Here is a 13,911-nt window from a genome sequence, read left to right as displayed (position 1 = left end):
TCAGATTCACCAAGGTAAATAACATACAGGGGAAACAATGCATCATATCAGTCTCTTTAAAAAGTCTCCTGGTGTAAAGCAATGTGGGAAACACTCATTTCCATTGGCGCCAGACTATATGGCTCAGAGCTTAACTTACCGAGAAAGAAGAAGCATCTATGCTGTCAACTAGATGTTTGACACTGCCTAAGTTCTCATCTTCCTTCCCTATGCGGTCATAGAAGTAGTGCACCAAGTCTTCATCACACTCAAATGTCCAAGTTGGAGGAACATACCTATATCCAGTAATATAATTAAAATTTCATGATAACTAGCTATCATGCTATAAGACCTTTCTACACAAACAAACCATCACAAAGCGAGCTTCCAATCTCATCAGTGCAATTGTCGGTATACAGCCACTTACAGGAAAAGGAATAATAATGTCAAAAAGTTGCGAAACCCTTAGATGCTCTCATGAGCCTTCGAGTAAAAATGGCAAAGACATGGAGGCTAACCCATCCTTTTGCTCTGAGATGGGGTATGTGACATTAGCAGAGGTTTGAGAAAAAGGGAAAAACAAAAAGATAACTTTAAAAAATTGAATATTTTATTCGATGGATTCTAAACAAAGGATAAAACCCTCCTTTTTAACAGCCAAAAGCCATTTGGCCTCCTATGCAAGATGCAACATGTAGAGCCTTTCTGGGCTACTACCTCATTTTGAGAGAGGTGTGAGTCATCTGGCAGAGCTAAATAATGGCCATCACGAGTTCTGTTGCAGTGGCATTTGGTTAGGTTACAAGCAATCCATGTGCAGCGAAAATAATGAATGTTCAACTGAACTGGAGAAGGGTTAATTTTCACAGTGTAAATCTGCATTATTTTTGAAAGCGAGGCTCTTTTTTCCTAAAGTGGCTTTTTCATAGGTCACCACAGCTATCCATAGGTGTACCCAAGTGGTCAGGATATTGAGGTCCCTCCTTCCCTATGGTTAGAATCATGGTTCAAATCTTCATTCTACCACACCACACCAAAATAACAATTAAAAAAAGTTATTCAGCAGGACACAAACACAAAAACCACTCTTACCTTAGCTTTTGCATTGCAGCATCATCCCTATCGGCCACCTTGGGTTTTGCACCCAGATATAATGAATATTGTGCATCAACCACCTGCTCCCATCTAAAGCAGAAAACAAAAATCTCTTTTCAGAATAGTTGTCTTAAAACCTTTAATGCCAGTGATAATGAAAAAGAAATCATTGCACTGCAGGTTACAGGGGAGGCAGATTTAAACCTATGAGTAATTACTTTAGCAATTGTTTTAGGTTGAACTTTGTTAAAAAAAATGAAAATCTCCACATTAATTGCTCCTATTAAGTTCAATTTGTTATTAAATTGGTTAAAAAAAATTACTTTTGCAAACTCAATGAGTCCTGAACTTCCTTCATGGACATTACCAAACCCTGGACATCAGTTCCTTTAGCACATCAGCAATTTAAATACAGCAGCACAAGACAACATGACTGGAGATTACATTTCACAACAGTGAAATACACTGAATGTAGGGGAGCGTTGACGAGAAGAGAAACAGATTACAACACCATATCTGCCAATTTCAACAGCATACGTTCAAAAATTTGTATTTATTTAGCACCTTTAATGTAGTAAAAAGTCCCAAAAGTGCTTATTCATCTTCTAATTCTCCACTAATTTTGTATGAGTATTGATGACAATTGCTTTTTCATTGAATTTCATCATATTGTATTCATAAAAGGAATATCCTAATAACTGCCTTGAACATGTCCTCAATATGGAATCAGTTGTCAGACTGGGAAAAGAAAGGGCTAATGTTAATTAAATCACTATGCCCTAAACAAAACATTTCTTACTAGGGATAGCAGATACGCCATCAAGACTACAGGCCTCGCAATAATTGTTTAGGGAACATCTAAAGATGCCCTGCCTTACTGGGACTTGTGTGTGAAATGCTTTTAAAGCAAAGGCCTGAGAAGCTAGAGTAAAGAGCAACCTTCTATGATCAGGTGCCAGGTTTTTTAAATAATGTAGGATCATTACGTGTATCAACATGTTCTGCAAGCAACTGACACTAAAAGGGTTGAACTCTTATAATGTGTCATTCAGAGCAATTATTAGATTCCGAGGAGGTTACTTTGAAAATGTATATTAAGCATTCTTGAGATTGAAGTCTTCATTCCTTAGTTTAGTAATAGCCTTGCAGTATACTTGTCTTGTAGAAGGGTGTTCCTAAACCCCCAAGTGCAACTTGTAAGAATTGTGGGCTTCATAGGAAATACGAACAGGAGTAGGCTATTCAGCCCTCGAGCCTGCTCCACCATTCAATTAGATTATGGCTGATCTTCTACCTCAACACCATTCATTGCACTATCCCCACATCCCTTTGTCTTTACTATCTAGAAATGTATCGATCTGTCTTGAACATACTCAATGACTGAGCCTCCACAGCCCTCTGGGGTAGAGAATTCTGAAGATTCACCACCCTCTTAGTGAAGAAATTCCTCCTCATCTCAGTCCTAAATGGCCCATCTCTTATTCTGAGACTGTGTCCCAAATATATAAATAGATGCCAAAGAATCTTTAACCTCTTCAACTTAATTCCTCACTAGGGCATTTTTGGGGTTTACTGCCAGTCTACATATAGGAGTGAATGATGCCCAAGATTGGTTCCCCAAACTGACTTACATCACCACAAATGGATTGAATGCAAGTTTAGCATGTCAATTTACAGATAGGATATCTAAAAGCTGAATTAAGTAACCCTTCTTGTCAACTTATCAAAGAAGAAATGTAATTCATGCACTAATAACTGTTTATGATTACAAAATTGATTATGTAAACTGCCCCCTCTATCCTGTGCAAGGAGCTTGTTAACTTTTTTGTGACTAAGTTTAAGACCAACTGTTCAACTGCCTCTAGTGCATTCCTTCCTTCCCTTAGTCCACTGAACCAAACCTCCCCCAAGGATCTCCCTCCCCCACCCTATGAACAAACTAGTTTCGCTCCTATCTCTTCCACTCATGTCCTCTCAAAGCTTATCTTGTCCATGCAACCCATCTCCAGTGCTCTCGCTCCTATTCCAAGTAAACTACTGCCCTTCCAACTTCACTTCTTGATCTCCATGCTAGATAATATCATAAATGGCTCCCTCTACTCTGGTACTCTCCCCATCCCTTTCAAATCTGCAGTCATTCACCCCTCCCCTCAACATAAACACCCTTGACCCCATCCGTCCTAGCAAACCTGTATTTTTCAAAGTAGAGGGTTTGAGGACTTGCTTAGGAAGAGGCGTTAATGGTGCTTTTGAAAGGGAGAGGGTCAGTACCTTTAGAGATTTTGAGCACTAATATAATTGGTAGCCAACTATCATTGTCACCTTTTGCAAGGTGAGAATGGCCTTCTGCAGATTTCCCATCCTTAAATGCACATTGAAAACATTTCACACATTAACAAAGGGGGTGTTGTAGAATTAAGTGATTTAGTATTCATTCTTGATGAACAGGATATCTCTGAGTCACACTGATCAGGAAGGTCATCGATCCAATCCCAGTCTACATTCATAGAAATATAGAAAATAGGAGCAGGAGTAGGCCATTCGGCCCTTTGAGCCTGCACCACCATTCATTATGATCATCCAACTCAACAGCCTGCTCCTGCTTTCTCCACATATCCTTTGATACCTTTCACCCCAAGAGCTATATCTAACTCCTTCTTGAAAACATACAATGTTTTGGCCTCAACTACTTTCTGCGGTAGTGAATTCCACAGGCTCACCACTCTCTGGGTGAAGAAATTTCTCCTCATATCAGTCCTAAATCGTCTATCCCATATCCTCAGACTGTGGCTCCTGGTTCTGGATTCCCCCACCATCGGGAACATCCTTCCTGCATCAACCATGTCTAGTCCTGTTAGAATTTTATAGGTTTCTATGAGACCCCACTTCATTCTTCTGAACTCCAGCTAATATAATCCTAACCGACTCAACCTTCTCATATGTCAGTCCTGCCATCCCAGGAATCAGTCTGGTAAACCGTCGCTGCATTCTCTCTATAGCAAGAACATCCTTCCTCAGATAAGGAGACCAAAACTGCACACAATATTCCAGGCATGGTCTCACCAAGGCCTTGTATAATTGCAGCAAGGCATCCGTGTTCCTGTACTTGAATCCTATTGCTATGAAGGCCAACATACCATTTGCCTCCTTTACCGCCTGCTGCACCTGCATGCTTACCTTCAGCGACTGGTGTACAAGGATACCCAGGTCTCGTTGTACATTCCCTTCTCTCAATTCATAGAATTATATAATGGTACAGCACAGAAGCAGGCCAAACGACTCACTGTGTCTACACCAGCCCTTGATCCATCCAGTTAGTTCCACTCCCCTGCTTTTTCCCTATATTCCAGTAACTTTTCTTCAAGTAATTCCCTTTTGAAGGTTATTACTGAAACTGTTCCGCCACCCTATCAGACAATGCATTCCAAATCCTGAGCATTTACTGTGTCACAAAGCTTTCCCTCATGCCGCCTCTGGGTCTTTTGCCAATCACCTTAAATTTGTGCCCTCTGATTATCAACCCTTTAGCCAATGGAAACAATTCCTCTTTATTTGCTCTTCCTAAACCTTTCATCATTTTAAGCATCTCTATCAGATATCATCTTAATCTTCTCTGCTCTAAGAACAACCCCAGTTTCTCCTGTCTATTCGGATAATTGCAATCCCTGGAACCATTCTAGCAAATCTCTACTGTACCCTCTCCAAATCCTGCATGTTGTTCCTAAGTGTGGTGCCCAGAATTGGACAGAATTAGCTGAGGCTGAACTAGTGAGTGTTCTATATGGCTTTGGAACACCATGCCTCTATTTAGACCAGGATCACATATGCTTTGTTAACCTTTCCTGCCACCTTCAAAAATTTGTGTACAAGCATCCACAAGTCTCTCCGTTCTTGCATCCTGTTTAAAATTGTACCTTTTAGCATGCATTGTCTCTCTTAGCTGATGGAAGGGGTAAGGGTGTTATTATTGGCAATACCGTTACTGGCTTAGGTAGACCAGAAATTGGCTAACATTCCTGCTTCAAGGGACAATTCAGGGAACTGTGACATATGAGTAAAGGAGAGGACCAAATTCGGCTGTCATGGCTGCCCCTGGTGCTTGAACAGCCTTACTCAACAACCAGGCTCAAACATAAATTTAGATGTTGGATGCCTTTTACTCATGGAGCCATACTCCAGAGAAAAAGATAATTAGGGCAAAAGATATTAGTGTGAAAAACACAGGAGAATTTTTTAAGTGTTTTTTTTTAAATTCATTCACAGGATGTGGGCTTCACTGGCTGGACCAGCATTTATTGCCCATCCCTAGTTGCCCTTGAGAAAGTGGTGGCCTTCTTGAACCGCTGCTGTCCATGAGGAAGGGAGTTCCAGGATTTTGACCCAGCAACAGGGAAGGAACGGCGATACTTTTCCATGTCAGGGTGGTGAGTGACTTGGAGGGGAACTTCCACGTGGTGGTTTTCCCATCTATTTGCTGCCCTTGTCCTTCTAGGTGTTGTGGTCGTGGGTTTGGAAAGTGCTGTCCAAGGACCCTTGGTGAATTCCTGCAGTGTATCTTGATGGTACACACTGTTGCTACTGTGCATTAGTGGTGGAGGGAGTGAATGTTTGTGGATGTGGTGCCAATCAAGCGGACTGCTTCGCCCTGGATGGTGTCCAGCTTCTTCAACATTGTAGGAGCTGAACTCGCCCAGGCAAGTGAGGAGTATTCCATCACATTCCTGACTTGTGCCTTGTAGATGGTGGACAGGCTCTGGGGAGTCAGGTGAGTTACTTATCGCACTACTCCTAGCCTTTGATTGCTCTTGTAGCCACAGTATTTATTAGGCTGGTCCTGTTCAGTTTCTGGTCAATGGTAACTCCCAGGATGTTGATAAGTGGGAGTTTCAGTGAAGGTAATGCCATTGGACATCAAGGGACGATGGTTGGATTCTCTCTTGTTGGAGATGGTCATGGTCATTGGCATCACACAAGTGTCAGGCAATGTTACTTGTCACTTGTCAGTCCAAGCCTGGATATTGTCCAGGTCTTGCTCCATTTGGACATGGACTGCTTCAGTATCTGAGAAGTTGCAAATAGTGCTGAACATTGTGCAATCATCAGCGACCATCCCCACTTCTGACCTTATGATGGAAGGAAGGTCAGTGATGAAGCAGCTGAAGGTGGTTGTGCCTAGGACACTACCCTGAGGAATTCCTGCAGTGATGTCCTGGAGCTGAGATGACTGACCTCCAACAATCACAACCATCTTCCTTTGTGATGGGTATGACTCCAACCAGCAGAGAGTTTTCCCCCTGATTCTCATTGACTCCAGTTTTGCTAGGACTCCTTGATGCCACACTTGGTCAAATGCGGCCTTGATGTTAAGGGCAGTCGCTCTCACCTCACCTCAGGAGTTCAGCTCTTTTGTCCATGTTTGAACCAAGGCTGTAATGAGGTCAGGAGCTGATTGGCCCTGGCGGAACCCAAACTGGGCATGAGTGAGGAGGTTATTGCTAAGCAAGTGCCACTTGATAGCACTGTTGATGACCCATTGCACTACTTTACTGATGATCAAGAGTAGACTGATGGGGTGGTAATTGGCCCCGTTAGACTCGTCCTGCTTTTAGTGGACAGGTCATATATGGGCAATTCTCCACATAGCCAGGTAGATGCCAGTGTTATAGCTGTACTGGAACAGCTTGGCTAGAGGCACAGCAAGTTCTGGAGTACAAGTCTTCAGTACTGCTGTCAGAATATTGTCAGGGCCCATAGCCTTTGCAGTATCCAGTGCCTTCAGCCATTTCTTGATATCACTTGGAGTGATTCGAATTGGTTGAAGACTGGCATTTGTGTTGCTGGGGACTTCCGAAGGAGGTCGAGATGGATCATCCACTCGGCACTTCTGGCTGAAGATTGTTGCGAATGCTTCAGCCTTATCTTTTGCTGGGCTCCTCCATTATTGAGGATAGGGATATTTGTGAGTTGTTTAATTGTACACCACCAGTACTTTATCTAACAACAATCAAAGTGTCAGCTTGGATCAGTTGGTAGCGCACACAGTTCTCAGTCAGAAGATTGTGGGTTCAAGACCTCATGATCTTGGCATTCTATTCATTCCAGAGTTAAGATTCCAGTCCCTCATTCCTCCAGCACAAAGACCAGCTACTTCCATATCTATATCATCAGCTGCCTCTGCTCCTGCCTCAGCCGCTCTGTTGTTGAAACCCTTATTCATGCCCTTGTTATCTCCAGATTTGTATATTTCAATACTCTCTAGGTCAGTCCAGTATTCTCTGTAACCTTCAGTTGTACATATCTGGCTTACTTACAGCCCGCGTGCTCATTGACCTACATTGCCTCCAAGCAATACCATCACCACCCCCCTGCCCACCAACCATGCTGCCTCAAATTTAAAAATCAAATTAATTTGTTGGCTTTCCCCTCTAGGCCTACAACACAAACACTCCCTCTAAAAAAATCTCCATTCCTCTGTGTACTCGCTTTCTGCACATCCACCACTGGCAGATATGCCTTTAGCCATAGAGGTTCATGATCTGCAATTTCCCCCCTAAATTCAGCTTCTCTGCAACTACCTGTCGTTTTATAAGAACTGCTTTAAAACTCACCCTTTGACGTAGCTTAGGGGTACCTCTCCTAATATCTCCTGTTTTGTCCCAGCATCCACTTTTGTCATGATAGTACCTCTGTGCAGTAACTTGGGATGGTTATCCCTCTTAAAGGTGCTTCATGTTTGCAAGTTCTTGAAGCTACATATCCAGGCAAATAAGCACACAGACACCATACTTGTTACTGTTATTTTAAGCTAATATTGCACCATAGCATTTCAATTTACCGGGTACACGGTCTGTAGTCATAGCCAAAAAGCTGTTGTTGTTTTTGAAGCCTTTCGGGTGTTTCCACAGGCACAAGTCGTTCACCACCTTCAGGCTGCTTACATAGAAGAATCCAGCCTTCTGTGTCCTGACAGCTGCTGTTGTACTCCTGTATTTGCTCCTAAAGCATCATTGAGACAGTCAGATATCATTCAAATAGATAAATGATCCATCATCTCAAAGCAAAATATTACAATTCTACTGAGTGCCACTTTCACTTGTTAGAGTGCATATATACCCTCTGCCATGCTGCCTTAAATCAACCTTACTATAATTATACAAATTCTCCTTGAGACTCTTGCCTATCTACAAAGCTGAAAAGATAAATCTTTTTATTAAGAACTTCCATCTCACCGAGAAGGCTTCAGGCTAATCCACATCCAACAACCTGTTCTGAAAACTCTGCTCACATTTTGACAGCCGTGACAAATCCAACCACAGCAGTTGAGGCAATCCACAACATTCCAAATAAAATAACCCATAACATTCAAAACAAAAAGTCAATTCATCCCATCTCCCAATGTCAATGGATCCTTTAAAAAAAGATTCCAGGATCTGGATCCTTGCCAAAAACTAACTCTTCCTTAGACCACACCCTATCTGTGTATCACATTCTGATGAAATCTGTCCGTTAGTTTTTGAGATATATTGTTTTATAGACAGACTAACAAACAGGAGCGAAAACATTACCCCCACCCACCTTCAGTGGTTGGAGGTAATTATAAGAGATTTATTGGTGTTAAGTAGTTACAGCGTTAACTCTATTTTCTACATGTGTTCAAATTCAGCGCAATAATTGGTATAAAAAAATTTGCTAGCTGCAATGGTTTCATTGCATAAAACTGAACATCATCCATAATTGCCAATCTGTAGGAGACTACAAAGGTAGTTGGCATAAGCCAATTTGGTCCAGCAAGGGTAGAAAATGAGTAATTTTTAAACATGCCCTTAAAATGTATTATACCTGCAGTTCTATATCCTTGGTAGTTAACTGTATAACATCTTGCTCCATTCCACAAATACACTGATTAAAAGATAAGTTACATCATGTACTTCATTACAAAAGTACATTGCTGTGCTGTCACTTTAATACTATTCTAGAACCATTCTAGCAAATATTTATTGTATCCTCTCCAAATCCTTCATCCCGTTCCTAAGTATGGTGCCCAGAAATGGACAAAACAATTCTTCAGCTGGGGCTGACCTAGTGTTTTATACAGGTTTAAAGTAACCATTTAGCTTTTGTGATTACACTATCCATTGCTTATTTCGTATATAACTCATCTTTGAAATGACTCAGAGCTAAGGAAAAAGTTCTCTCAGAGAGGTGGTGACATCATTATTATGCTTCATCAAATTCTGTGGTATCGGAGTCAGCTCAGTGAGCCAAGAGTCAACTGAACCATATATTCCTCACTCACTGGTTTATTGTTCAACACAACAAATGAAGTCCAGCACACTTAGTAACCTGAAGCCCTTTGAAAATGAAAATCTCAAAACTGAACAAAACTACACCTTGAAATGCACAGTAATAAAAAAAGTTTGTAACATGACCTCAGTATTATTCTATTAAAATTAGTGGTTAAAAATAAAAATAAAACTCAGTCAATGGTTGTTAGGAAATTCACCTGATTCAGCTTCACCCAGAGACCATGGTTGTTGCAGTATTCTTCTCCGGTTGCTTTGATGCAGGTCCCTCTCTTTAACTCAATATCAAAGAGTTTCTTGCGTTGAGGCTGGGAGGCTAACTGCCAGACTGAAACAATATACTGAGACCGCCCCAACGTTGCACTGGACAAGGTGGAATCTTTCCAAAACTTGTACAAGACCTCTTTGGGGACATAACACAGGGCTTCTGGCAAAAGTTTGCTATTCCTGAAGCAATCAATGCACTCAATCAGAAACCTGATCCTTCCTGGAATCTGGTGCGGATTTTCAGGATACATTGCAGTCTAAAATTAACAGAACACTTTGAATGTTGACTCGTCATTGTTAATGTGAATTACAAATTCCTTACCACAAATTCAGTTTCAGTTGCATTAAGGGTGGTAAAAGTAATTCTTCAGGTAGGTTCTATCACAGACCAGCTCCCTAGATTAATTACCCAATCTCTCTCCTGTCTTACAGAGCTCCACTATGACACCTCATAGATCTTCAACATTAATTCTATTTAAAACAAACATAGGAAAGCGTGAAAAGTTATAGAAGAAATCAGATGAGGAACCCCACACTTGATTCATAGTTCATACTGGTAATGGCCAACTGAAGGAGTGGATGGTAGAAAATGGTGCAGTTAAAGAGTATATACCCACACAGGTTACATGTTCACACAAATAGCTTTAAAGGTCTGCTCAAGAGAGAAGATATACTCAAATGTAACAGTACAAACAAATCAAATTGCATGCACTATACAAACTCCCAGAACTACAATCCATATGAAATATAACATGAGCTGGAGAATGTTTTAGGAACAGCACACATCTTAAAAGGTGGGAAAAGGAGGGGGATTCAGATAATGCGGAAAAGTCTCAAGTTTCACACTTAGCAGTTAATGTCATCAAATCCCTCACTATACTGTTGTCTTGTAACACACACCTGACCGTAGATAATAAGCAAACAATAACAACTTAACATTGGGCTGTTGTACATGGATTAATCTCCTAAACAACCTGTGAGCAACACAGGGGGAAAAAAATCATAACAGGACATTAAAAAAAGTGCTAAATTAAACCAATTTTCTTTGAAAACTTTAACTGATGACAGAATACTGGAGATGGGATTTAAAATAAAGCTGACTGTGTGGACCAGTTGGAGGGAAGAGGCTTGGCAATAAAACCCTGAGGAATACGCCCAACCAGATTTGAGAAACCTAACTCAATACACCATGAGTCAAGAAAGGTCAAGGCTCCAGAATAAACACTTCGGGCTGTAATGACATTTCAAATTTCAAGCTCATCTCGACAAGAGTGAGAACGATTTAAAACATGGGTTACACTGTAAAACATTTAGCATTCATAGAAAACCGCAAAAATAATGGATGTCCTCAGCTGGTTCCACACTTGCTCAGCATTTCTTCATTTTGTTTGGAAGCTCACTACCTAATTGCCTACTCCTTCTTCTCACTATTTACAGTTCCCCTGCACTTCCCCACATCTAGACTGTCTGTGCCACCTCATGTAAATTACATTGACTCACTCTCCTTCACCATTATTTACTTACTTTCTCTCTCTCACCCTCCGTTTCCCGTTACAGGCGCACCACGGCCCGCCTCCCTCCAGAGAGAGGGGCCTTCGTGGAATCACGTGATCCATCCTCTTCTCCTCCTCCTCCCCCCCCCCCCCCCCCCCCCCCCACCCAGGTTGGAGCTAATTGGCTGATTTGGTACCACGTGACTGGAGGCCTGTCAACATGGTGGCACCCAGCGCCGAGGGAGGAGGAGTAGTGGCAGCGGCGGAGTTGTAGGAGTCTGAGCGACATGGGGGACGGCGACTTCTCGGTGTAAGTATCCCGGGGAGGGGGTGAACAGCAGCGGGTGTGCGGCAGGCGGAGCGGAGCAGGTTGTAAACTCAGGGTGGTAAAGTTTCAGTTCAAAACAGTAAACTCGATGTAGATTCTCCATCAGAGGAATCCTGAGTTAGTGAACAAACTCCTTTTGACTTCGGTTACCAAAGGCTCAACTCCATATCACTGACTGTAGCAGAACAGCTCAACAACCAACGTGTTTAAAAACTTCTCATCAGTTTGTTTAATAAAATAGCTCTGAAGGCAATAGTTACCACTCTGGAGAAATTATATAAACAATATTTAGGCTGTATTTACATTCTTGCTGACAGCAGCTGTCAACCGTTTCCATTCAATTGATGTTGTGTAACTGCAGAATTGAGGTAACGTGAAACACCATTCCTCCTGCTAATACTGACAGTGGTGTTATATAAATGTAACCTTAGCAAGATTTTCCAGTTAAGTTCCAGTTTATAGGGAACTGTTTATTAACTATAGGAAACGTCAGACGTTTTATGGCTATGTTAATGTGCTCCGCTGACCTTAAGTACAGTGCTGAATAAGCCCTTCCTGTAATGGCGAAATCCCAAAAGATTGTATGTAGTGTGGAATGCTGCTGTATTCAAAGACCATAACATTTGAATAACACTCGCACCACAGAAGTGCCAGGCAATGACCATCTCCAACAAGAGAGAATTCAACCATCGCCCCTTGATGTCCAATAGCATTACCATCACTGAATCCCTCACTATCAACATCCTGGGGGTTACCATTGACCAGAAGCTGAACTGGACTAACCATATAAATACTGTGGCTACAAAAGGAGGTCAGAGGCTAGGAATAGTGCGCTGACTAACTCGCCTCTTGACTCCCCAAAGCCTGTCCACCATCTACAAGGCACAAGTCAGGAGTGTGATGGAATACTCCCAACTTGCCTGGATGAGTGCAGCCCCCACAACACAGAAGAAGCTGGACACCGTCCAGACAATAAAGCCCGCTTGATTGGCACCACATCCACAAACATTCACTCCCTCAACGCATAGTAGCAGCAGTGTGTACCATTTACAAGATGCACTGCAAGAATTCACCAATGCTCCTTAAACAGCACCTTCCAAATCCACGACCACTACCACCTAGAAGGACAAGGGCAGCAGACACATGGGAACACTACCACCTGGAGGTTCCCCTCCAAGTTACTCACCATCCTGACTTGAAAATATGTCACTGTTCCTTCACTGTCGCTTGGTCAAAATCCTGGAACTCCCTTCCTAACAACACTGTGGGTGTACCTACATCACATGGACTGCAGCGGTTCAAGAAGACAGCTCACCACCACCTTCTCAATGGCATCCAGGGATGGGCAATAAATGCTGGGCCAGCCAGCAAAGCCCATATCCTGTGAATGAATAAAAATAAATAAATAATGATGTAACTTGAATGACAGACTTTACCATATAGTAATCTCGACTATTAATATTCTGGCCTTTCAGAGACAATATACGTGACCTTCTAATTTGAAGGAACATTCCGTAAGCCTTTTTAACTAGTTTCCAGTTGTAAGGATAATGGATATCAAGGAGTAGTTGGAGAGTTGACCTAATAGCAGTACAGACAATTTCACAGATTACATGAATAGAGTCAATTGTTTCCTAGTTTCCATCTGAACCCAGGGATAAGATTATATTTTCAAAACCATTTCCAGCTGTTTTTATGTTAATTTTGTGTGTAGGTTTGATTCAGTTTTGTACCTTTTGTGCCGATTGGATGTGGCATTACCAATGACCAGCTGGCTAGATAGGAACATAGGACTTGGGAGCAGGAGTAAGAGAATTCCACAAACTAATGACCCTAAGAGAAAAAAAATTCACCTCATCTCAGTCTTAAAAGGGAGACCTCTTATTTTTAAACTGTGTCCCCTAGTTCTAGTCTCCCCCACAAGTGGAAACATCCTCCTGGTATCTACCCTCTCAAGTCCCCTCAGGATCTTGTATGTTTCAGTAAGATCACCTCTCACTCTTCTAAACTCCAATGGGCATCAGTCCAATCTGTTCAACCTTTCTTTATAGGATAAGCCCTTCATCCCAGGAATTGGTCCAATGAACCTTCTCTGAACTGTTTCTAACACAGTTCTTTTTTTTCAAATCAGGAGACCAAAACTGTCCACAATACCCCAGATATGGCCTCACCAATGCTCTGCACAGCTGCACTAAAACTTCCCTCTGTGTATAAGCCATTCCCCTTGCAATTATTGATGGGTGGTGATATTTTCATGTGATGTCGTTAATGGAAGTTTATTTCGAAATAGTTTGCCAGTGATTATTGGCGAGTTCCATATGTTTTAACTCTTAAATTAAGCTTTGGTTATGTCATTCCAATAACTGCCCACAACATTCTGCTTCCCAGGATGATGACTGTGCAGTTAGCTGACTTGCAGCACCCCCTTATCTGAAAGAAAAGGTGT

The 13,911-nt window shown here is 41.9% G+C and overlaps 2 protein-coding genes across 3 annotated transcripts in view; one reads left to right on the top strand and one right to left on the bottom strand.

Moving 5' to 3' along the window:
- Nucleotides 1-11,252, bottom strand: part of hectd3 (HECT domain containing 3) — a 59,564-nt gene extending 48,312 nt beyond the window's left edge. For both annotated transcript variants that reach the window (XR_005945542.1, XM_041208648.1), the window contains exons 1-5: nucleotides 11,169-11,252; nucleotides 9,578-9,901; nucleotides 7,910-8,070; nucleotides 1,072-1,164; nucleotides 140-275 (exon numbers count right to left, since the gene is read on the bottom strand). Coding sequence is in view for 1 of the 2 variants with exons in the window: in XM_041208648.1 (XP_041064582.1) it covers nucleotides 140-275; nucleotides 1,072-1,164; nucleotides 7,910-8,070; nucleotides 9,578-9,895 (708 nt within the window). In the remaining variant the exon portion in view is untranslated. The remainder of the gene's footprint in view (nucleotides 1-139; nucleotides 276-1,071; nucleotides 1,165-7,909; nucleotides 8,071-9,577; nucleotides 9,902-11,168) is intronic.
- Nucleotides 11,253-11,307: 55 nt separating this feature from the next.
- urod (uroporphyrinogen decarboxylase) overlaps nucleotides 11,308-13,911 on the top strand; it is a 59,379-nt gene continuing 56,775 nt past the window's right edge. The window contains exon 1 of the mRNA XM_041208649.1: nucleotides 11,308-11,447. Coding sequence (XP_041064583.1) covers nucleotides 11,425-11,447 — 23 coding nt within the window. The 5' untranslated portion in view covers nucleotides 11,308-11,424. The remainder of the gene's footprint in view (nucleotides 11,448-13,911) is intronic.

The sequence above is a fragment of the Carcharodon carcharias genome, chromosome 16, assembly GCF_017639515.1.
Source record: "Carcharodon carcharias isolate sCarCar2 chromosome 16, sCarCar2.pri, whole genome shotgun sequence".
Lineage (NCBI taxonomy): Eukaryota > Metazoa > Chordata > Chondrichthyes > Lamniformes > Lamnidae > Carcharodon > Carcharodon carcharias.
This window is presented reverse-complemented; position numbering and strand designations above follow the sequence as displayed.